The following is a 23568-nucleotide window of genomic DNA, read 5'->3' as shown; positions in this document are numbered from 1 at the left end:
CTTTATTTACTAACAAAACACTTGCGTTAAAATCCTGATAAATTGCTACGTTATATCTCAAATACACATGTTGTATTTTACAATGTGTGTTGCTAGGTGATTGTTTCATTCCTTCAAATGTTATTTGAAATTGATCCAACAGATTTTTTTTTATTATAAGTGAGTTTTTTTTTTCGATTTTACTTGTATATTATTAATCAAATTAATTTGCATTTATCAATGATGAATTCTTGCAAAGAAAATGTTACACGATTAATACCAATACCAAAATCACCAGTTGTAAAGCCACCAATTTATCGTTCAATGTATACTGATTCAATAAAAAAAACTTTCAAGATTAACAAAGATTGCCATCGAACCATGGGACATGCACAAATCCATTTAAATCCTCCTTCTGTGTTTTTAAAAAAACATACGCGAAAAACAATAAAGCCTTTAGTTGGTAAGTATTGTAGTTAGAATAATTTAATAGACTTGATACCTGTTTTAAACACTTCAGTTATTAAAAATCGATTTTAGAATTTACTAGACTGTGTCAACCAAAAGAAATAAAAGTAAATAAATTTAGAAAAACAAATTTAAATGAAAACGAAAAAAAAAAAAAAGATTACAAACGGATTAACATACTAGAAACTGTTCAAAAAATTCCTCCTTTAATTAGACACAAAGTTCAGGATACAAGAAACGGACATGTTATTTTACTTGATAAGGCTGGATTAGAACCTATGTATGTGTTAAAAAAGGTTAGAAAGGAAATAAAAATATAATTAGTTAACTTATGAATACTACAAAAATAGTGTTAACATTTTTTAACTTAAGATTTTCTCTTATTTAATTACTTAATTAACCGATCATGTTTTACAAAAGCTTTACCTTATGTGCTTTATAATATTTTTGAAGAGTTTTGGTAAAACACCTGACTATATTTTTAAATTGAACAAAGAGAAAGGAAAAACTAGAATAATACAGGATGAACAAAAAAAAACTGTAGAACCTATTTTGAGATGCTTACCTGAACAAGAACGAAGTGATTTGTTAAAGGTAAGTGCACTTATGACTTATACAACTTTATAGTTATCATATGCAAAAAATTTAATTCAATTTTTGGTAATAAAATTTTTAGATTTATATTTAATATAAAATTACTAGTACAATACATAAGTGCAATATAAGTAAAATTAGCCAGCCTGATAATATTAGACTTGTATTTTATAATATTCAGAGTGATCAGTTTATCATAATCTACTCGATTAATTGCGAAATAAATACAATATTTAAAAAAAATGTTTATTTCTTCTTGTTATTATATTTTTTGATTTATCAGCTAATAATTACTTTTTTGAATCATCCCATATAACTTATAAGGGTATCAAATTAATTCCAATCATTACATTAAATTGTTAATAACTTTTGATAAAATGATCCAAGAGTTGTTGTCGACCAGTAACTTTTTTAATTGGATTATTTTCTATTTTATAAACTAATTAAATATGCATGTTACCATTTAAAAAACCAGTGCGTGTATGAAGTGAAACTTCTTTCGTTATGAAGATATCGCGTTAAAATTGCATTTTATGAATTCTTTAAAATATTTTTATACAGAATCATAATTATCTGATATTCAATTACTTAATACATTTTAAATAAAATTACTTTAATTTTCGAAAATACGTATTAGAAAATAACAAAATTATTAAGTATAACAGTTAAAAAAATCATATGTTATAGAACATAACCACAAAATAATATATGCGACTTAACAAATCTTTTAATGTTCTAAAAATTAATGATTTAAATATTTGTCGTTTTAGTATTATAATATAAACACATAATTTTTCAATGGAGTTGCTTAACAACATTTAATACGGATTATTTTTTCAGTAATATCAACTCATAAAAACAAATTACCACAAAAATAATTAATTGACTATGTAATACATAATAAGTATTTTCTATCCACTGTATTGATTTACTATTTATATTTTAATTAGTTTTAATTAAATTTAATTATTTTATTATTACCAAATTAAATAACTTCGTGGACAAATAGACATTAATTTCCAAAATTTTAAATCCAAAACAAGGTTTAGAATTATTTATTAGTGCGCGTCAAAGATTAATTTTTCTTATTTTTATAAATAATAAAGTTTTAATGGATTGTTTTATTTGAATACTGTCATTTAAGAGAAGCAAACCGAAAATAGTTCGTGGATTTATCAAATCTGTTGTTAATCAATTTTGGAAATTGTAACATTGAGGTTTTATATCAGAGCTTTTCTCGTCTTTAATTTTTTGATCTGTCATCAAATGGCAAATCACCAAAACATTTATTGTTTTACTTCCCTTTAACTTGAATCTTTCAGTTTGCAAACAACATTTTTTCGCAAACTTTATTAAATCTGTACTTTTATTTAAGAATATCCTGTTCCTAAATTTTTTTTATAATTTATTGAAAAAATGTTATATTATAATTTTTATTTTAATTGTATATTAAGCAAATAAATATATTTTTTTTAACTGGAAAGTATTAATTTTACTATAATGTGTTTTTTTCAGTTGCCACTTTTTCACTAATTTCACCTGACCGATTTTTATCAACAATACGTCAAAAGATCACAAATTACATCTAGTTAAAAACAATACCCTTAAAAATTGAAAAAATTCCCTTGTACCACGTAAATAGGCAAAACGTTAAAAAAAATTACGATTTTGACAATTTTTTAAACTTAAAACTATCGTAAAATTTTTAAAAATAGAAGAATTTTTTTTTCTAAATATCTTATAGGTATTTACTTTCTAAAGTATGTATATGACACTATATCTACACCCAGAGAGATAACAACTTTTGTATGAAAAGTTAAATTTTGAACATTTTCCGGAAATACTACGAGTTTTATAAGTTTTATTAAAAAAGTTTATCCTATTACCTTTTTTTCTATGTGTAAATGGCTGTCAAAGATTAACAAAAAATTATTTTTAATCATAGTTTTGGAGTGAAACTTTAATTGTTATTTATCAGATAAGGGTGATTGGTCAAATAAATTACGTAAAGTGTTTATTAGATCCTTACAATAGCTATTGACCAGCTGTATTTCATTTAAAAACGTTAAAATATTTAATAATTCCCCTTTAGTACAATAGTAAAAATAAAGTGCCCTTTATATCCTTTTGAAATTTTAATTAAAATTGACTCTATTAGATATTTTATATTCATACAAGTTTTAAAAGCTTTATAAATAAAAATATGTTAATTTCCTTTAGAATATGAAATAATTTGTTCTGACGTAAGTTCAAGAATATCGCTATGAAAACCTATCAAATGACACGTGTATTGTGTAATCCTAATTGTTTAGTTATTATAATGACACTTTAAATAAAAATTATAGAGAGACATATATTATGCTAACTTACCAAATAATATGAGTATTGCAATTGTTACGCAAAAATATTTGAACATATATCCAATAAAATATTACTTAACTAAAATAAAAAAAAAACGTTTAGGGTAATAGAACTGTATATAAAAGTTGTAATACACTAACAGGGGATCCATCACTGAATGTTATAATATAGCAGAGAGATCGGCGTCTCCATCAATTGTTACGTGGCTAGTTAAGGGTTGATACTAAATACCTGCCACAGTATTCAAAGATGTATAATGATGATGTGAGAACGTTGATATAAGTACATATACAGAGTGATTGAGCAACTATGCCTCACAAATTATCTCTGAAAATATAAGTTATCTTTATTTTTATGAAATATTATGTTTCTCTCTTTGGCTGCTCAATGAAAAACATTACATTTTTATGATTATCCCTTATGCTTTAAATCAGTAACAACTTTCAGTTTTCATATGGTAACCCTATTTTTTTTATATAACCAGATCAGATTTAATTAAAAAAAATTGTTTTATTTTATTCAATTATCAACGAGCTATGATTCATTAAAGTTTAGGAGACGTGAGTATTATTTACGTTGATTTATAAACACGCGCAAATTTCTTATTGGTACACTAAATATTAATGTTACTGTATTTACCCGACTACAGTTTTATTTGTTAAATCCCCTGAATTTTAAATAGTGATATCTCGTTAAGAATTTATTAAAATAGATTTTTTTTTGAGAAATTTTTTTTATGCTAAACAAGATTAATAAAAAAAAAGAACTGGGTTGCTATTTGAATAAATAAAGTTGATAATGATTTATAAATTAAGGGTTAAAAATGGAATCTATATGTTTCTTGCCAAGTAGCTCAACAAAAATTTATAACAAATAAAATAATTACATATATGATAACGATAATATTTTTAAAGAAAATTCGTGAGGCATAGTTAGACAAACATCCTGTATGTGATAAATAGATAAATTTGGAAGTGACTAATTTTACATGTTGATAAATTCCACTAAAAATTATTTGATATAAATAAACCATTAGTTTAAAATAAAAAAATTTAATTATATATTTAGATAGAAATAGTATTGTTAACGATATTTAAAGGCTAAGGAGACATACAGAAAAGAGTCCCAAAAAGGTACATTAATATAATTGAATGTATGTTTGATGGCACTTATACCAAGATAAAATAATATAATATAGAGTATGAATTTGACAATGGGAAACACGAGGTAGGTGAAATGAGAAGATCAGTGACAATAAGTAAAGATGTGATAGGAAACATGGAAAATTATAAATATTTAGGATCAATTGTGCAAATTAGCTGTGGTATTGACGAGAATGTAAGACACAGGATTAAGTGTGGGTGGGAGAAGTGGAGACAAGCATCTGGTGTGTTATGCGATAAGAGAATTTTATATGAAGATAGAAATCGGAAATTGTAAGAACAGTTATGGAAATGAATGTTGAATGAAGAAGAGGTAGAGGAAGATCAAAAAATCGATAAAGAGATGTTATTGAATGTGATAATATGAAGACGGCTGATGTGTGTGTAGATGGTGTAGGAGAATGTGTCAAGTGGAAGTTTAAGCGGCCGACCCCGAGTAGTTGGGATAAAGAAGAGAAAAAATAAAAAGGTGAAAAAATTATATATTTTAATAATGGACTCTTACGCTAGTTTACTTTATATTTGTTCAAAATTTCATATTTATTTTAGTGATAATTTCAGCAAATATTGGAACTTTTAAATACAAATTTACATCTTTTAACTCTATGATAAATTAATTTTTATCAATTGATCTCAGAGCAACATGCATGACTATTAATGATTTAATATTGGGGCTCTCTTTTTATATCATAATTTTTTAAATAACGGTTAGTTATTTTTCTTTACTTCTTCTTATTTTGACAGGTATCTGTCATTTAAAATATACAATGCAATTTGAAAAATTGAAATTTATATCATAAGTTTTATTTCTTTTTTATTTCTTTATAAGAAAAATATAGGCATAATATAAATAAATAGAATGAATTGGTATAATTGTAAACGATTGGATTTATTATTATTTTATCGTCGAAAACTTAATATTCCCAAAAATGTTCTCTTGTATAATAATAAAATGATTAAATATTTAGACACTTAAATTATATCACTACAATATAAAAATCAATAATACTATTTTTATGATTTATTATTTATTTAAAATATATTCATTTAGGTACATAATGTTTACTGTTTATTACGTGTAAAAGAACTGTCTCTCATTTTGTTTCTTTTTGATTTTTCATAATATGTATAATATTTATTTATTCCATAGCCCACGATAAATAAATTAATTATCTTAATATTTTTAATTAAGGGTCTAAAAACGAATTGGTCACAACTGCAAGAAGAATTTCAGTTATTACCCATGATAACCGATACACTACCAAAAATGAAAAAGAAAACTATACTTGAAAAACAATTGAAAGATTTGGAAAAAGACATTGACTTACTGGAGAGGAGTCCATTCCTGTACGTGTGTAGTGATAACGATGATGATGATGATGAAGAGAACTATGAACAATAATTTAATTTATTATTTTTTTTCTAATAATATTTTATATTTATTAATACTAAAAATAATAAAATGATAGCAAAAACTTAATCATTACTAATTTTTAATTAAAAACATAACAATAGTTTTAAAGTATTGAAAACATTTTTTTTTTATTAGACATTATTTTAAAATACTATATTTTTTTAACTATTACGTTACCATAGTATTAATTGTAATATTATTAGCGACCAGGTAATAGATTTTTATCCGGGCACTTAAGATGAAGTTTTAAATTAAAAATGTTTTTTGTGTGTGATCAAGGTTTTTAATTTTAAAACTTATTTAAAAAGTTATTGTTTATGTTTCAACTCGCATAATTATTTTTTCGTAATGTAATTTAATTTAAAAAAATGTGCGATATTAATATAATATAATCGAAATGTTATTAATGTTATTCAGGTACTTTTACTTAAATTATAATATTTCACTCGCTGTAGAATAAAATACAATATGACTCGACATTTTTCAAGGATTACTTTATTTTCACTTAAAATTTTAAATCTCTAAACATTAATTTTAAATTCATACATTACTGTTTAGCAGAAAAATGTTTATAAACCAAAAAAATGTCTACTTAATTTACAATTAACTACACTATGTAACAATAAAGTATTAATAACAAAGCGAAAATAAGATGGAGTAGAAAACAATAATTATGACTACTTTACGAGTTTATAGCTTTTTTATTATAAAATATTTTTCAACATGTTAATTTTACCATAGACATAGGCTCAATTCACAAATGATGCGGTATTGAATATAATAATGATTTATATAAGAATATACGGTTTGGTAATAGCGAGCAATTACNGTATTCAATATAATAATGATTTATATAAGAATATACGGTTTGGTAATAGCGAGCAATTACTATACAATCGATTTACTATTATTAAGAATTCCTAGCGGTTTGTCAGAACGTTTGAATAGTTCAACTTTCTTATACGTTTTGCTATACTTGACAATACTTTTAATGAAATTTTAATTCACTCAGTAATATAATGACAAACAAATATCAACATAATGAAGAATTTTCTATGCAATTTTTTTCACAATATAATAATTAAATCAAATATCTCATTAATCCCATAAAATATTATTAAATAATCAACTTAATATTTTTAATAATTATATTAAACTTAGAAGTATATTCATTAAATATATATTTTAATAATAATAGTAAATTAAGTGGTATTGTTTTTATATTTAAATATAACAAAAACAAAGAAGTAAGTGGAATTTATGTTCAATGTGCGACACGACTGTTACCATTTTTAATATTGCATAGAAATTGATTGTACACGTTTTATTATGATACAACTAAATGTCAAGTAAGTAAAAGTAATAATTTCAGAGTAAAGAATAAAAAACACATTTATACTGATTACAAACTAATAATATTTAATAAATTTCTTGAGATTCAAATAGTACAATATTCTTTATAATTTATTATGTAACGCACTATTTAAAATTTGAAAATATGTAAATTTTCACGTAAAATAAATTTAAGACACAACAGAGAGATTCACAAACAGATCATGTGGTAAATAATAAAAATAAACATAGTTATTATTACAATAAACAATATATAAATTTATGTCATTAATGAGCGATAATAATGTAATATGTCTAATAAATACACTATCGATTTCTATTTTATAATTTTCGAACTAATAATATTTTTTTGAGTTTTGCCAAAAACGAAATAAGAATTTGTAAAGGACAACAAAAACTGTAGTGCTAAACAGGCGTTCGACATATGGGTACATGTAACGGTGAAAAATTGATTTATGCTGTTCATTCAATAGAATAATTTGTTCTTTACAGATTACATATAAAATGAAAATATGATTTATTTTGGAGGTCCAGGGGTGACGTTTATGAATGGCTGTGCGTGTGGTAACTACTCCAAATTAGCGGCCGGCACTTCGTTTGGACGTTTCACGAAACTACTGAACGCGCTTCTATCGATTTCGTCGAAATTTTTCTTGACAAATCGATCGATGCCTCCACTGCGGTCGATTTCGTCGAAATTTTTCTTCTTTATGAAAGCGTTGAATGCAGTTCGGTCGATTTCGTCCATGTTCCTCTTTTGACCGCCAAAAGACACTCCGCTAATTAAAGACAAACATCAATTAAATAAGATTATTTTATTGTGTCATACAGTTATTCAAAAAATGTTTATCATTTGAACGATTGAATATTATTTGGTATTGATATTAAGGATTAAATTTCAACCTAAAGAACTTTCTGGTATCTAGCATGTGACCTTGACCTTGTCATTTAACGAAAAAACAATAATTTATTCTGTGCAATTTTGCGTGACTGAACTTTTATCACTTTGTATTTGAACTTTATTAAATTATAAAAAATTTACAAATGATGAGTCTTGAGCTAAACCAACTAAAACAAAAAATGTTAGTAAAAATAAATAAATTTCAGACAATCACATAAAATTCAAAACTTTTTGACGTAAAGTAAAAAGTAACGAAACGATATTAATTATGAACTCAAGTAATAAATAATTCAAAGTCTCCGTTGGCGTTATCTGAGGTATATTATACTGATGTGTATTTTTCATACAAAATATTTATAAATTTATACAACAATTCGACTATAAATCGATAAAATATATGTATACCTTATAATTAACTACTTAAAAATTATAAGATATTTAATATGAAAATTAACAGTCTCAGTAAAAGGGAGAAAGACCGGAGCACTTTCTTAGAACCTGGCGATGTTTCAGGGAATGCATTTTGTTTTCATGCATAAATAATGACCATAAAAATGTTATTCGGTAGTTTATTCAAAGGTTTTAGGTCTTGTGATAATTCGTGAAGGACATTAAACAAGAAATTAAATTATTTAATACTATTAATGGCATTAGCCTTTTAATATAATAAAACAAAAAGACTTTTGTTTTATGTCGTTAAAATATTGTGTTCATCTGGCAAATATGTTCTTGGGAAAAAATCGAAGAATTGTTCTTTGGAGATAGTTTTAACTACATAATCACATAATATTTAACTAAAGATTTTACATAAAATATATTATAAAAGCCAACACATTTATTTGTATGAAAGCGACTTTTTCATTTTTTTTTTTTTTTTTTACGGGGATCGAAAAAAGTTTTCTCCAAGCAAACAACGATAATGTTTAATGTGTTCCAAGAAAATAAGCGTTTCACACTAAATTGATCTTGAATAAATGTTTGAGGGAGTAAAGGTCGTTTTCTTAATAAATAAAGTATGGTTTTAAATTCTTAATGTTCATAACGACTGGTAAGAAAATTATTAGCTCCGAATTGTACAAATTACTTTTATTGTTAAGCAATCGAAAATAAAGCTCTACAATCAAAAACTGTCAAATCATCGGAGTTAATCAAGAAAGTATTGATAATTACAGCAATCATTTTTTTCGATTTGAATATGTTGTTTCGAAATCCGAATAAATTATTTATTTGTTCGTAAGAAAAAAACTTAATTGTTATTAAATACAATTTTAATTATTTTAAATGCATTTTTTATGATTGTATTAAGTTTGTTTGTAAAGGCAATATTAACAATTTTTCATTATGTAGGAGCTATTAAAACTAATATTAAAATGATTAAATTTCTATTAGATTAGTGAGGGGATGATCAAAATCAATGAAATGAGAGACACGTATTTATGCAATATGTATATTTAGTTACCTAAAAAAAAAGGTTAATATTACAAGCATAAAAAGTATGTCCTTCGAGAACGACGTATTGCTAAAAGGTAATACTTGTTATCCAATGATGCTTTACACATTTTTGTTAAATAAAGTTACCAATAGTTTTTGAATGAATGATGGAAGTGATGTTTTACATAGTATAAAATACACTGTAACAAAAATAAAAGTCGCAACAAGGACCCCTAAAGTCAAAAAGTCTTTTTTTCTTTATTCATCATATGTCTACTTAAAATTTAAAAAAATATTTTAAAAAGTCTTTTTATAGTATTAACCCGAAAGAACTTTATAGAATTCACATTAATATTAAATATCATAGCACGAATTAGGTAAAATTATGTATGAAAAGATAAACGGCAATATCATGTATTACAATATGATCTAAAAACCACTCAGGAACAAATGTTTAATATTGTACGTAATATAATTGTATCAAAGTATAATAACGTTCGAATTCAATTACCTGAGCGTATCAAACCGCTTGCTTTGGCCAAAACCCACTCCATTCAATGAGTTTATCTGACGACTTTGCCTTGCAAAATACTCTGCGCGATCCCTTAGAATTTCCAAATCTCTCAATAGATTTTCTCCCTCTGTAAAATGAAAAATATAATGGATTTTAATTTTAATACAGGAATACAATTTTTTCCGAAAATGGTCTTTCGATCTCATGTATACACACACATTTTTTTAAAAAGTCCACAAGAAAAAACAAACAAATTTAATTTCTAAGTCGAGTGACTCTTGTTGTTAAATTCAATGTGCGAACAAATTAGCTGAGCCAGCGAAAAAAATAATACTATATAAAATAAATGCGGTAAAAAATTGAATTAAAAGTGTATAATGACGATATGTGTACTTGGTTTATATAATTAAAATCTACTGATAATCTCGTTGCATAGAAAATAGAAACGATATTATTTGCAAATTTCAACTGATATATGAGTATTAAAGGTATAACTTATTGCAACACTAAAACTTTTACTATTGTTTTTTGTAAATTAATTTTTAATAAAAAAAAATACAAGTTCATATTCAAATTATATTTAATATATACCAATCATAATTTCATAAATTAGTATTAAAAGTTAATAAATATTAAATCGTCAAAATAATATTATAAGCATCTTGAAAAATATTATTATTATTCTTTTATAATAATTATTATTTATTTATTTCAGTGTTCTTCAAGTTAAAACTATAAACAGTTCATACTTGATTGTCTATTAAACAATAGACAAAATCATCGAATTCACAATTGAAATTAAATTTAAAAAAAAATAAAGTGAAACAAATATTTTACTAATTTATAAATCCACTGGTAATATATCATCAAAAAAATATAATGCATGCCGTACATAAACCTTTAACAATGGTTTAAACTTCTAAGTTTTAACTCAAAAAAAATTAACGAGAATTTTTATTTGTATAGATTACTTATTCGTTATTTAAGAGTCAATCGACTGAAATTAACCACTGTTTTTCTTGTTAACGACTAAATTAAATATTAAATATACATATATATATATATATATATACAAACCTTTACCAATTAATTGAAAACGTGGCTCATCATACATTTAACAATGCTTTTTTTAGGGATTATTACATGCTTTCCCATTTGTGAATTGATTTATGTACAATGTCTCATGCTGTTAATTAACGTATTAATAGTAATCATGCAAAGATAACTAATTCAATGTATACAGTCAAATTATCATGATTTAATCTCAACTCAAATAATTTATAATGATTGGTTACTTTTTTAGCTATATAATGTTGATGGACAAATCATAAAAAAGTAATGACTGCCACATTTATTAGATTTTTCAAATACCAACCCTTTTTAATAATTCACAATAGTTTTGAGTAGGAACTGCGTAAAAAGATAAATTATATAATATATAGATATAGCAAACTATTTCACTGTAAAAGTTTTTTTACAGAGAAATAATTTTATTTTGTTATTAAACCTACTATTAAAATTCACATCTTTTTTTTAAATATTTTATACGATAAACTCGAAAAAATAACCTAAAATTCATATAAATCCTTGAATTGAAATAAATTACAATCAAACAACATTTTATGCAAACATATTTTTATTACCCCTATCAAAATCCATCTGTTTACAAAATAATAATTTATTTCAATGTTGACACTTGTTTTAAGTCGCATAATAAAAAATACGCTTTTATTACAAGTAAATTAATGAACACAAGATAAAAATTACTAAAAATAAATCTGATTGTAATAAAAAATAACCGATTTTATTTTTTATTCATTTAAAGTATCCAAAATATTAGTAGTTCTAAAGTCACTTAATAACACAATTGTAAATTAACATATTACCATACGTTGAACTCTTGTGAAAAATATCATTAATTAAACAACAGATATAATTATAAACACGTATACCATTTTGAACGAATTTTATTTCTATAGTTAGTGACAAAAAATGAAATTGATTTTTTTCTCGTCGAAAATATTATACAAAATAATCAATAACAATCTGATATTTCTTTTTAATTTAAATTTTGTACAGTTACTTTTTTTAAACTTTTAAAGTAGTATATTAATATATATCTAAGTCTAAATATTTTTGTATTTATTTATCAATGAACGAAGAATACAATGTCAATTTATATATTTATGACATACTCTACTGGGTTTTTGTTTACACGAAACATGGATAATGTCTAGAATAACAAATAGTTCTCCAATACGTGGACGTTATGCTACTATAGTATACTAACACTGCTAACAAAATATTTTAATTATATCTTTAATTTACTACAACGGTACATTTCAAAACTCGATTTTGTACGACACTATTATTAAATTATTAAACAACTACATCAATATAGAACTGTAGGAATTTAAAGTTTCTTTTGGCGAGCAGTCCCAACAATTATCAATATTATTTCTGCTCCCAGCTAGTTCTCCATAGTAATCTTCGCCAAAACCACTGATAGCTGTATCGGATTCAACGAGATCGTTCCATTGATATTTAAACGGTATATTGTATTTATTATTGTTTTGTACTGCGTATTTAACATATCTGGTGCCACCCAATCGAATTGGCTGTTTGACAAACACAGTGCCACCTAATCGATCCAATGTTCCTCGCATGCCAATGTTAATTTGACTTGACTTTTTTTCAAGATCTTTCACTCTTTTACTTTTACTGCCCTGTGCCGATTGCTGTGTCCATGATCTAGAATTCACTAGATGACCACCGTCTAAGCGATCAAGTGTACCACGTTTGATCTTTTCCAACTTTTTTAAGCAATCGTTACCATCTCCACAAATCTCTGTAAAACCAACAATTTAGAGAAAAAACCCACCAATGATAACTGATCCAACCTCCCAATAAAATTGTTCATTTATTCAAACATTAACTCTATTATACCAGCATTTTAAAATAAACTTATCCAGTAAAATCAAATATTTTACACATATTTAACTTGGTGAACTTATGTTTTTTAAGTTTTGGTACTCTATTGAATATTATACTATAAAAAAACTATTACTAGAATAAAAAATCATAGGGACAACTTAAATGCTTGTGCGTAAAATGAATTATTAATTTTTAAGTTTTGGATCTTCTCGTGATTTAAAAGGATTAAAGTTGTAAATATTTATCATACTGCCAACGAGACATAATGAAATTTGCAAGTTGAATTCATTTACAATACAACGAATATATTGAGAAAATATTACTAACTATACAGACTGTATAAAAATAAACATCCTTTAGCTCGAAAATCGATCCAAAGCGTTTGATGACTTTTAAACAAAACTATAGCAACACAAACATGAGATGTTTGTAAAACATTAAGTTGTTTTCTATGTTTTGTTGACAATTGAATAAAAAAATAAAAATTTGATAGTATAAACACGGCGAAAGCCAAATCTTAATCAGCGATAACTAACGGAACTTGTACTTCAGAATACACATAAAATCATGTTTTTTCAAATATCAATGTCTGTACTTTATTTTACAAGTATTCGCTGTATACTACTTTTTATTTTTGTACACTCATCAGTTTTGAATAAAAAACAATAGTATAAGGAAAAACATGATAGACATTAGATTGGTCTTGAGTATTACACATTTGTTAAAATAGAAAAACGCCAATAAAGCTAAAGCCATTAAAGTTCAATATACTACTATATTTTAGCGCTTGAAATATAAGTTTTTTTTTTTTTACTAAACAGCCACATAAAATTTGAATGAATATTTTTTTTTTTATATAAAATTTGTAACGATAGCTATATCAATTTCAAATGTAATGCATTGCGTCATGTACTTATTAAAGTTTACATATTTTATTACTTCATTGTAAACGGTAAAGAAAAATATTCTAAACACTTTAAATTCGACATCAACCGCAGCAGGAAGATTGTAGTGCTGTTACACTGCAGGTGGTGGCTACTTTTTTGTTCTAAAAGTTGTGCATAAATCAAAAGGCGGACCTAACCTCCAGGGGATCGGCGCCCGTCTTACCTCTTTTATGTTATAAAATATGAACGAGTATTTTGACAGAGAAATTTCGCCATTATTGTATGAACTGTGAATCTGCATGTTTGATGGACGACATTTGCTTGTCAGCTGATAAAATGACCTTATTATGATGGCATAATTTCGACAAATGAATTTGTTTCTAAGTGTTTCTTCTATTAAATGTAGGAATCTAGTAAAAATTCCCTATCTAAATATTTTATTATTTATTAAATTTTATCAGTGAATTTTTTTAATCTATAGATATCAAATTAGCATAATGAAAATATTTTTATCATTCAATCTTTAAAAAGGTTTACATTTTTGAAAGTCTAAGAAATATTAAATTAATGGATTAGTAATTGATATTCATATCTCCATTCTAACATAAAAAGTAAGTTTACTTTAAACAGTTGTTAAACCCGACCATTCATTAATACTCAATTATTTACAAACAAAATTCTGGCTTAAAAACATTTTAATGAGTACAATAGAATATAGAATTAGTAGGTGAACTTCTTCTTAAATAATATAAAGTCTTAATTTAAAAGAATTCAAAAATCATTTTGACTTAAGTAGTTTTTCATAATGCATGTTTCCAATCATTATAAATTTATATAGAATAAACCCTCAAGTTAATTAATGCCTACTTGTGGTAAAACATTAAACTTTTACGCTGTTAAAGTTGATTTCAGTACTTAAAAATATACTTTTCACCCAAAAAAATTAATGTTACAACTAATAGTAAAATTATAATTGTAATTTCTGTAGTTGGATAAAAAGAGATACCATTTATATTTTAAGGTCTTAAATTTACAGAATACGGGTCATATAGACCTTATAGAATCAATAATAAACTCATTTATTTCTGTTATATATCTACTGCAAATGTGCTTACCATAAAACAGATTATAAATTACAGGATACGATTGCAATCTAGATGAACGTTGAATAATAGCCTCAATGTTATCTTTAAACAATTAGTAAGTTAAAAATGATGTACTATTTATTAGTGGTTGGATCATGCAGGCCATGCTTGGTTTCATTGTGTATTACTTTCATGCATCACTAACAAGTGTAGTACTCACCGATAAATCGTTCCAAATCTCTTGTAGACGTACTTCGCAGAGGTGAAAAACTATTATCACTGGAAAGTCGTTCCATCTACAGAAAAAAAAGCTACTTAATTAAGAGTAATTTGAACAACTAAAAAATATTTAGACTATAAATGTCTAAACGAGTACATAGCGCAGTAACTAAAAATGTCAGATACAAACAACACATGTTATGAACCACTTGTTAACAAAAAAGTATTTCAAGGCAAAACTTTGAATGTCAACTAGTATGAAAATTATCACAACCTCCAATAGGGGAATGAGGAGCAAAACTGAGACTTCTCGATATCTCTGACTTTTTTCTGTCTGATGGTTTAAAAGTGAATTCTAAAGTACCTTTGTTAATTTGATACATAAAATCAACATTTTTAACTCAAAAATCGATTACCTTAACTTTTATATATGAAAATATGTTAAAATATTTTGTGATTTCGGTATCAAAACTCGATTTTAAATATTAAACCGAAATTTTATTTATTTTTTCATTTGGGTTATGAAACTTTTATATACTATCTTATATGTATATAGGAGATAATAGATCACTAAAATACACATTAACTGTTTATTAAACATGTTATGTGTCCACCAAATGTTATATGCCATAAGTTGTCACAAATAGAGTCTTGTATATATAAATAGTTTATTCATTTTGTTGTAGACAAAATTTATAACATAAATTTTGATATATTTCATTATAAATGAACTCGTACCATCCTTAGTATTTCAAATAGTAAACAAAAAGTTATGGCAACTTTAAGCACGATAAAAGGTGATTTTTACACTAAAATTACATTTTTTGTTCAACTTCGACGGCTATTTGTACATAGAGGATAAGTTGTCGGTAAATTTTAATTTTTTTAATTTATGATGCATAACATAAACTTTAACTTAACATGTGATTAAAGAACGCATTATTTCCGGAAATTTTTCAAAAGTTAAGTTGAAAAAATTGCTATTTTAATTACCCTCCTGTGGCCAGGTAAATGTCAAGTTTTCAAAAAATTTATATCAAAGAAAGAGAATACCTAGTTTCTATATAAAAAATATATTTTGAAATGTTCATTTTTGAAAATGTCATGGCAGTTTTAAGGAAAGAAAATGTCCAATGTCAATATTTACCGATTTTAAAAATTGTAATTTTTTTGGAGATTTCTCCCATTTGCCGGTACGAGGGAATTTTTTCAATTTTTAAGAGCAATATCTTGACTAGATACCATTTGTGATATTTTTATGTATTGTTGAAAGAAATCGATCCAATAAGAGCTCAGAAAAAGTAGCGACAGACATAAAAAGAAAAAACATATCATAGTAAAATTAATATATTTTCTTTAAGCTTTGTATCGAAGCCAAAATCTGTGCGCCTCAATATTGTTTATTATTAGTAATAATAGATAATATTAAATTTAATTATTCAGAGTTGATAAAACATTATTTCTTTGTGAGGTATAAGCAACTTTAAAAAAATTCAATATGGTATATACAATAGCTTTTTCTGATAATCTCTATAGTATGAAAACATATTTTTTCCATGGAGGGCTAATATTCATATATTTCTGAAACAATAATTGATTAATTTTACTTGGTACTTTTGGTTGACAACGTTTTAATGCTCATTCGTTCCAATTAAAAGTATGTTTTACTAGTATTCGTAACAATACTTGAGTAAATAAAATATATGGCTTTTAATAATGGAACAATATACTTGAGTTAGTAGAGCTACTTATACACATTATTATGATTTATGGCATTATTTACATAAGTTACTAAAAGTTTGTTACTGTAATATTTGTTCTAATTTTTCATTATGTATTTTTATTATAAAATATTACTTGAGAATAAATTATACAAGATTTACATTTTATAAAAATAAAGATTCAACTGGTTCTTTGATTGAAATTAACATAAATTTAATGTTTAACGTAATTTTACCCTTTTAAATTATCCTTAAATAAATATGAATGAAAATAATGAAAATTTTCACCAATAAATAAAATATTAAGCTCTATAAAATTCTCTATATAAATTCTTTAACACTATAAGATGAGTCATACAATAAAAAAATTATCTTTCTTTGAAAATTTTATTTCTACAAAAACTAATCAATTATTCTGTAATAACAAAAGAAAAATAATTTAAACCCACTTTTTTTAAATCGAATGCAATAAAGAAGTAATCCAGCCTTACAATGATTTATAAATGAGAGTCAACTATTAAAATTAATTTATCACATTTATAAATGGCTATCTCGATAAAAAATAAATGTTTAAGATTATTTAAGGTAAATTTATTATTATAAACTTTAAGTAATTAGTTAAAATAGTTGATTAATTCAGAGAATAAAACTAAATATTGAAGCTAAAGTTTCATTTTTATTTATTACTTTGATTTTTAGTACATTTATCATATGTTCTTCCATTTTAGCTGATAAGATTATCATTAAGTGTTTATACATTTCAATAAATGTATGTAGAATTAAAGTAGGTAGTCAAATTTTTTATCGAATGTATGGTTACTTAGCAAGTTATTTATAAAAGAAGAAGATCTTTGACTGTATTCCCTAAATTTGAAATCAAATTAGTTAATTATGCGTTTCTATGCAAAATCCTAAATTTATTGTTGGTTTTTTCAGGCTTACTTAAGTAATTGATTATTCAAACATATTTTTTTTTATTGTTCGTAGGCTTAAACTGTTGTAAAGTTGTTATTTGTTGGTTAACAACAATATTTTATTGTGCCTATAACTCTCGATATAATCAATGGTCTTTAATTAAGCATGCAGTTTAATTAACAGTTGTTAAATATCTATTGTTCACTTACTCTTATAATTAAATACTATAAAATTTTAAACTTAAGATGTATAAACAGTCTAAAAATGAAAAATACCGGAAGAATAGTATAAGTTATTCTATAATTAAGTTATATAATAATTATAAAATTATTATGATTTTTGATGAAAATTATTTACTTAAAAAATCTGGTTATAAAGAAAAGCTTTGATTATCAGTTACATTAATTATTAATAAAATGTATTATTTATTTTGTAAGGGAACAGTAATATGCGATAGAATAATATTATACATTTTAAAAGATATAACTCAAAAATAGGACTATCGACATAAAAAACACTTTTTATGTAGATTTTATATTCAAAAGTAACATAAGTTCGAAAACTTCTTGAAAAGTTGTGCAATGAAAAAGTATCATAAAATTCGAGAATACAGATATTATCGTGTCATTTATTTACACCAAAATGTTATAATTCCATACCTATTGTAAGGCATTATTTTTCTAAATGTCACGAAATAATAATTTAATTGATTTTTTAAAATTTAACTAAAAAATTTATCTTTTTAAGTGTAAACAATTACCATTATATTATAAAACAGTGAGAACATAAAAATAATTTTAAAATGCATTTGTTAGTTTAAAACACATTAAATTATTTTATTAGTAAAATTAATATGGATCATCCGTGATTTATATCACTATATAAAAAACATTTTTATACAAATTTGCAGATAGTGATTCATTTTTAAAAGGATTTATTGGATTATTATAAAAGAATCATAAACGTCTATTTCTTTAATTATACCTGATTAATATTTTTATGATATATAAATATAGTACATGAATAAATATGTAAATTAAATTTGGTGTAAAATTGGTATTCCATATTTTATATTGCGATTTTTAAGGAGAAATTATAACAAACTTTAAAGTAGTTATATATTTGTTACCACTATGGCTAAAGTGTTTCAAAAATGTAACTATAGATTTAAAAAAAAAAGGAGAAAGTTAAATTTCTTATCCTGACCTTCAATAGTCAATAATAATTTTAGTCACAAAATTGAAATTGTAATTTTCCTCTTAATTTATTGGATTATCATTAAAAACTTAGCATTTAAATGTAACATTTAAATTTTTTGTAAAAGAAAATAGGTTAAATACCCATTCAACCCCTCATAATTAGAGTAAGTATCTATTTACTCTAATTCTATATATAAAAATTGAAATCAAAAATTACAACAAGAAAAACTGTTATTTTTTACATCAAAACAAATTTTTCTTGAATTTACATCTAGAAGGTGTTGGGACAAATTTCTGTTTAAAACTTATATGATGTAAATAATCTTCAGTTTGACATATGTTTGAAGATCAAATTATTACTAGAATATTTTCAAAAGTTTAGTTAAAATTGTTTATGCAAAAGTAAATATTTTGTACACTCCTGTGGGCAGGTTAAATGTTAGATTTTCATAAAAAAATATACAAAATAAAAGAGAAATACTTAAGGCACTCATATAAAAATATATTATTTTAATTTGTTAATTTTTTTAAAGTTATAAAAAATTTAAGGAAAAATAACAACATAAAAAACCACAATATTTTATACAAAAATTATACTTTTTGTTTAGTTTCGACAGCTCAATTCTCTCATTAGCTCAATTATCCTCGTTGACTTGAGATTACATAATTGTAAAAGTTAAATTATTTATACATTCATTGTATTTTAAATGTTAAATTTTTTTTTGATAAATTTTTGGAATAAAATATAGCTATTGGGCATTGACATTTTAGTTACAATTTTATTTATTTTATAAATAACCTAGTCCTCCAGTAAAATATATTTAGCCTTGAATTTTCGCCATACCGGATAAAGGATAATCATTAGAGTAACCAGAGATACCATGAAAATAAAGGCTATGTTTGATAGCTAACAGGTTAACGAATAGTATATCATTACATTTTTGTTTTGTTAAATTTTTATAAAACAAGATATTTAAATGCATTCCATTGTTATAATTTAAATAATAAATGCGAAATTAACAACCCGTAATGACTTCACTTAAAATTACCAATAATATTATAACAATTTTAAAAATAATACAATGTGTTTAATATTTTTATAATTTGCATATCAATCATTTACAAACATTTTATTATGTACTTAAAAGTGAACATTATTTTTGCATACATGACTTTGTCAAAAATAAAAATCATAGATCAAATTCAAAAGAAGTCTCTAAAGACATTAAAAGTGATGTAAAAGAGACGTTCCGTATCATAAAACAAAACGAATCGAATCTTTAGTAGATTAAATAAAAAAAATAAGTTCTGTGGTTTCCAATTATAACTAATTGCCTTAGTTTCAATACTTTATATAATAATAAATCAGATTAATCTATTAAATTAAACATCGAATGAATATCTTTTAAATATCTTCAATAGAAGATTTCGGGTATTTACCAAGAATTTATAAATATATTTATATTTAATATAATTCAACTCATAAAAGAGTTTTACTTTAAATATTTTTTCGCGATCAAATTTGTTTACCTAGTTGATGAAAATGATAATATTATTAGCGCGTCCATTGGGATAATTATTACTATTAATAAAACCTGGATAAACTTGATTGAGCACGAAGTTTCTTTATGAAAGAATTAATTTTAAAATAGAATTTTCCATTTTATCATAAATCATCTGTTTACTTTACATTAATTAAAATAACATAAAAATACATATTTTATGTTACTTTTTTAATAATAGCGGACGTTTAAATTTTTGATCTGAATTTCATAAAATTATTATGAACAGTATAGGTTATTACGTACTGAAAAAATGCGACTGTGTTACATTTTTGGAGGCTATGGCATTTATGCCATAGCCTTTTTTCTCAAACTTAACCAAACAAAAATTAATTATACCTTTTACTAATTCAGAGTTTTGAGGAGGTAATTAAATAAAACAATATGTATTGTAAGTTTGAGGATATTTTTAATTATTGAAATACATTTTATTTATTAGAAATTTTATTGCCTAGATTTAACCCTTCAAAACATTTATAGTAGACAAAATCACTTCCTTTTTCTGCATTAAAAACAAACTTATTAACATAGAAAATGCTAAAAATTGTAGAACTAGTGCATTAATATTTTTCAAAGCTCCCATTACTATTAAAAACTTACAAATTTTTATTTGCGAGGCCATTTTTAGTGTGCAGTATTGTGTAAAGGCACACCTCGCATATATATTGTATCAACTCTACTTCCAAATAATTTTTGCGATACAAAAAAATAAAATTTAAATGATGTTATACATACAATGATTAGTTTTTTATTTTATTAAATAATCGTTTATTGCACTTACAATAGAAAAAACTTGTTCTTGTTAAAATTTAATGGTTTATTTTTTATATATACATTTTTATATAGAGTAACATCACAAAAGAATGAACACAACTGAGTTATTAACTAAAAAATTGCCAAATCTGATTGTAAAATGATGTTACTCCTCCTACTTCTTCTTTTTAATACTATATTAACTTCACAAAATTTCACCCTAATAATATTTTGAGAATTTAGCTTTCTTTAAAAATACTATTACTAGTATTTGATCCGATTACAGTGAAATTTTTCGAAAACTCTTAGATTACGACAAGTACATAAGAAATTTTAATTACAATTAATTTTAAACATTATAATACTTATAAGATTAATATTTTAGAGTGATAATACAAATATAACTTCTACTTTTTTTCCTCACCTTTTTCCTAACTATTTGGACTCGGCCACCCTTATCCTAAACTTCCACTTGACACGATTTCCCACATCAGCTGTCCTCATATCGCATTCAATAGCATCCCTCCATAAAAAGTTGTTACTAGTAGTTTTTATAACAAAGAAAACGTCTAAATTAAGTCCTACTATAATTATTCAATATCACAATTTATGATGTAATATCATTCCCTGGAAAATTCCAATTTTCAACATTTAATAATGAATTAAAATTTTTGTTTTAGTTAAATATAAATATTGTTTATTATTATTATAGAAAATTTTCCAGAAAAAAAATATTTATTAACATTACAATCGTAAAAAAATATATAGATTAATAAAGAACTTCAAAGTTTGAAATACTCTTAACTGTTCATGCATTGGTAAGGTCACCTTATATTTGTTCTCTATTTTTTTACACAAAAACCTAGTTATCAATTTCTATATTAATTTACTTACTCAACAGATTACTTAAAATATTTATAAATCTCACACATTTGTTCAAAGTTAATTTATAAATTAATTTTGAATTAATTAATTTTCAAATTTAATGTGAATTCAATCCAGCGACATTGCAGAAAACAGAATTAGAGTATCTAAATGTAAAATAATTATGAACATTTCAGGATAGTATACTAACAGCCAACAGGCACTCGCGTATTTTCGAGACTTGTATTCGCTACCAGTTAACATTAACTTTTAATGCAGACATCTCACAGTCAAAACAAGTTTACGATGAAGCTTTTTATTCCCATATTATAAGCGTAAATCACACCGAATTAATCAAATATAAAATATAACAGTCTTATTTTCAAATTTAAAAGTTACTTAAACTCCTAACTATTTATCATTTTAGCCGAAATTTTACTTGTACAAACACTTAATAGAAACTTTCAATTTAGAAATTTTCAATGAAGAAAATAATTTAGTTTTAAAAAATTGTCCATTTAGAAGACGGCAGGCATATCTTGAAAATATTTATGAAACAAAACAATAAAAAAATTATTACACGCCATGTATTTCGATGTTAATAAGCGAGTTAAAAAATTATCGGTATTATTTATGATAAAATACTCAACTAATGTTTAGATAATTAAATTTTTTGTAATATTTCTTTGTAAAAATAGTTAGATAACCTCAGTGCCAAGTAATAGTATCCATTGGTTTTCTAAAGGTATTAATTGTGTTTTTCTTCATTACCAAACCAATGTTACTTTGTTCCTTCAAATTGTTTCAATTTAGTTTACATTCAATTACAGTATTCATTTATCTTGACCTGAACAGTACGTGACTTTTTCTCAGTAACAGAAAAAATAATAAACGTATTGTCTATGTTTAGATCACGAGAAATTCTACCACGTAGCGCTCCTTTAAACAGACATATTTATATTGAATGGAAACATACTCTTTGTTCCTAGAAAAGTTCTTATTGATCTTATAGATCAATAGGTTAAAATATTAATATATTCAATTTATGATAACTTGCTTGATAGATAACAGTAGAGTATCAATTAAAACGCTTACAATTATATAAAATAGTACGCTCTATGATTTACAAACTTTTGCTGTCTATATAAAATCAAAATTAATATACAGAAAAATGGTATAATATTTTAAAGTAATATATTATAATAAAATAATAATATTATTTTATTAATAAAATTTCTCAAAACAATATGT

General features: G+C 24.3%; 2 protein-coding genes across 8 annotated transcripts in view; one reads left to right on the top strand and one right to left on the bottom strand.

Moving 5' to 3' along the window:
* The first annotated feature begins 28 nt into the window (after window positions 1–28).
* On the top strand, window positions 29–6583 carry LOC126908560 (enkurin-like). 4 transcript variants are annotated; one of them, XM_050690736.1, is made up of 5 exons: window positions 29–159; window positions 239–442; window positions 520–743; window positions 868–1041; window positions 5758–6583. In XM_050690736.1, exons 2-5 carry the CDS (start codon window positions 304–306, stop codon window positions 5965–5967), a joined length of 747 nt encoding a protein of 248 aa, XP_050546693.1. In that variant the 5' UTR covers window positions 29–159; window positions 239–303; the 3' UTR covers window positions 5968–6583. The 4 variants fall into 4 exon arrangements, with proteins under 4 accessions (XP_050546693.1, XP_050546690.1, XP_050546691.1 ...); XM_050690733.1 differs by lacking the exon at window positions 29–159 and having other exon boundaries at window positions 167–442; window positions 5758–6582; XM_050690734.1 differs by lacking the exon at window positions 29–159 and having other exon boundaries at window positions 167–442; window positions 901–1041; window positions 5758–6576.
* A 229-nt stretch (window positions 6584–6812) lies between these two features.
* LOC126908561 (orcokinin peptides type B-like) overlaps window positions 6813–23568 on the bottom strand; it is a 32621-nt gene continuing 15865 nt past the window's right edge. Inside the window, exons 2-4 of one of the 4 annotated variants that reach the window (XM_050690741.1) lie at window positions 15305–15380; window positions 10176–10305; window positions 6813–8111 (exon numbers count right to left, since the gene is read on the bottom strand). In XM_050690741.1, the coding sequence (XP_050546698.1) occupies window positions 7901–8111; window positions 10176–10305; window positions 15305–15380 (417 nt within the window). In that variant the 3' untranslated portion in view covers window positions 6813–7900. Of the gene's footprint in view, window positions 8112–10175; window positions 10306–12004; window positions 13027–15304; window positions 15381–17473; window positions 17624–21877; window positions 22042–23568 lie in introns of those variants that run through there. The other 3 variants (XM_050690740.1, XM_050690739.1, XM_050690738.1) reach the window with 3 other exon arrangements.

The sequence above is a fragment of the Daktulosphaira vitifoliae genome, unplaced genomic scaffold (genome assembly GCF_025091365.1).
Source record: "Daktulosphaira vitifoliae isolate Bord-2020 unplaced genomic scaffold, ASM2509136v1 Scaffold_5, whole genome shotgun sequence".
Lineage (NCBI taxonomy): Eukaryota > Metazoa > Arthropoda > Insecta > Hemiptera > Phylloxeridae > Daktulosphaira > Daktulosphaira vitifoliae.
The sequence above is the reverse complement of the archived record's forward strand: the minus strand, read 5'-3'. Positions and strand labels throughout refer to the sequence as shown.

Bases quoted from the DNA above. Each gene is read 5' to 3' on its own strand.
- LOC126908560 (XM_050690733.1), top strand. From the start codon at position 220: ATGATGAATTCTTGCAAAGAAAATGTTACACGATTAATACCAATACCA. The intron at 443-519 runs GTAAGTATTGTA...AATCGATTTTAG, and splicing joins AACAATAAAGCCTTTAGTTG to AATTTACTAGACTGTGTCAA. The intron at 744-867 runs GTTAGAAAGGAA...GTTTTACAAAAG, and splicing joins CTATGTATGTGTTAAAAAAG to CTTTACCTTATGTGCTTTAT.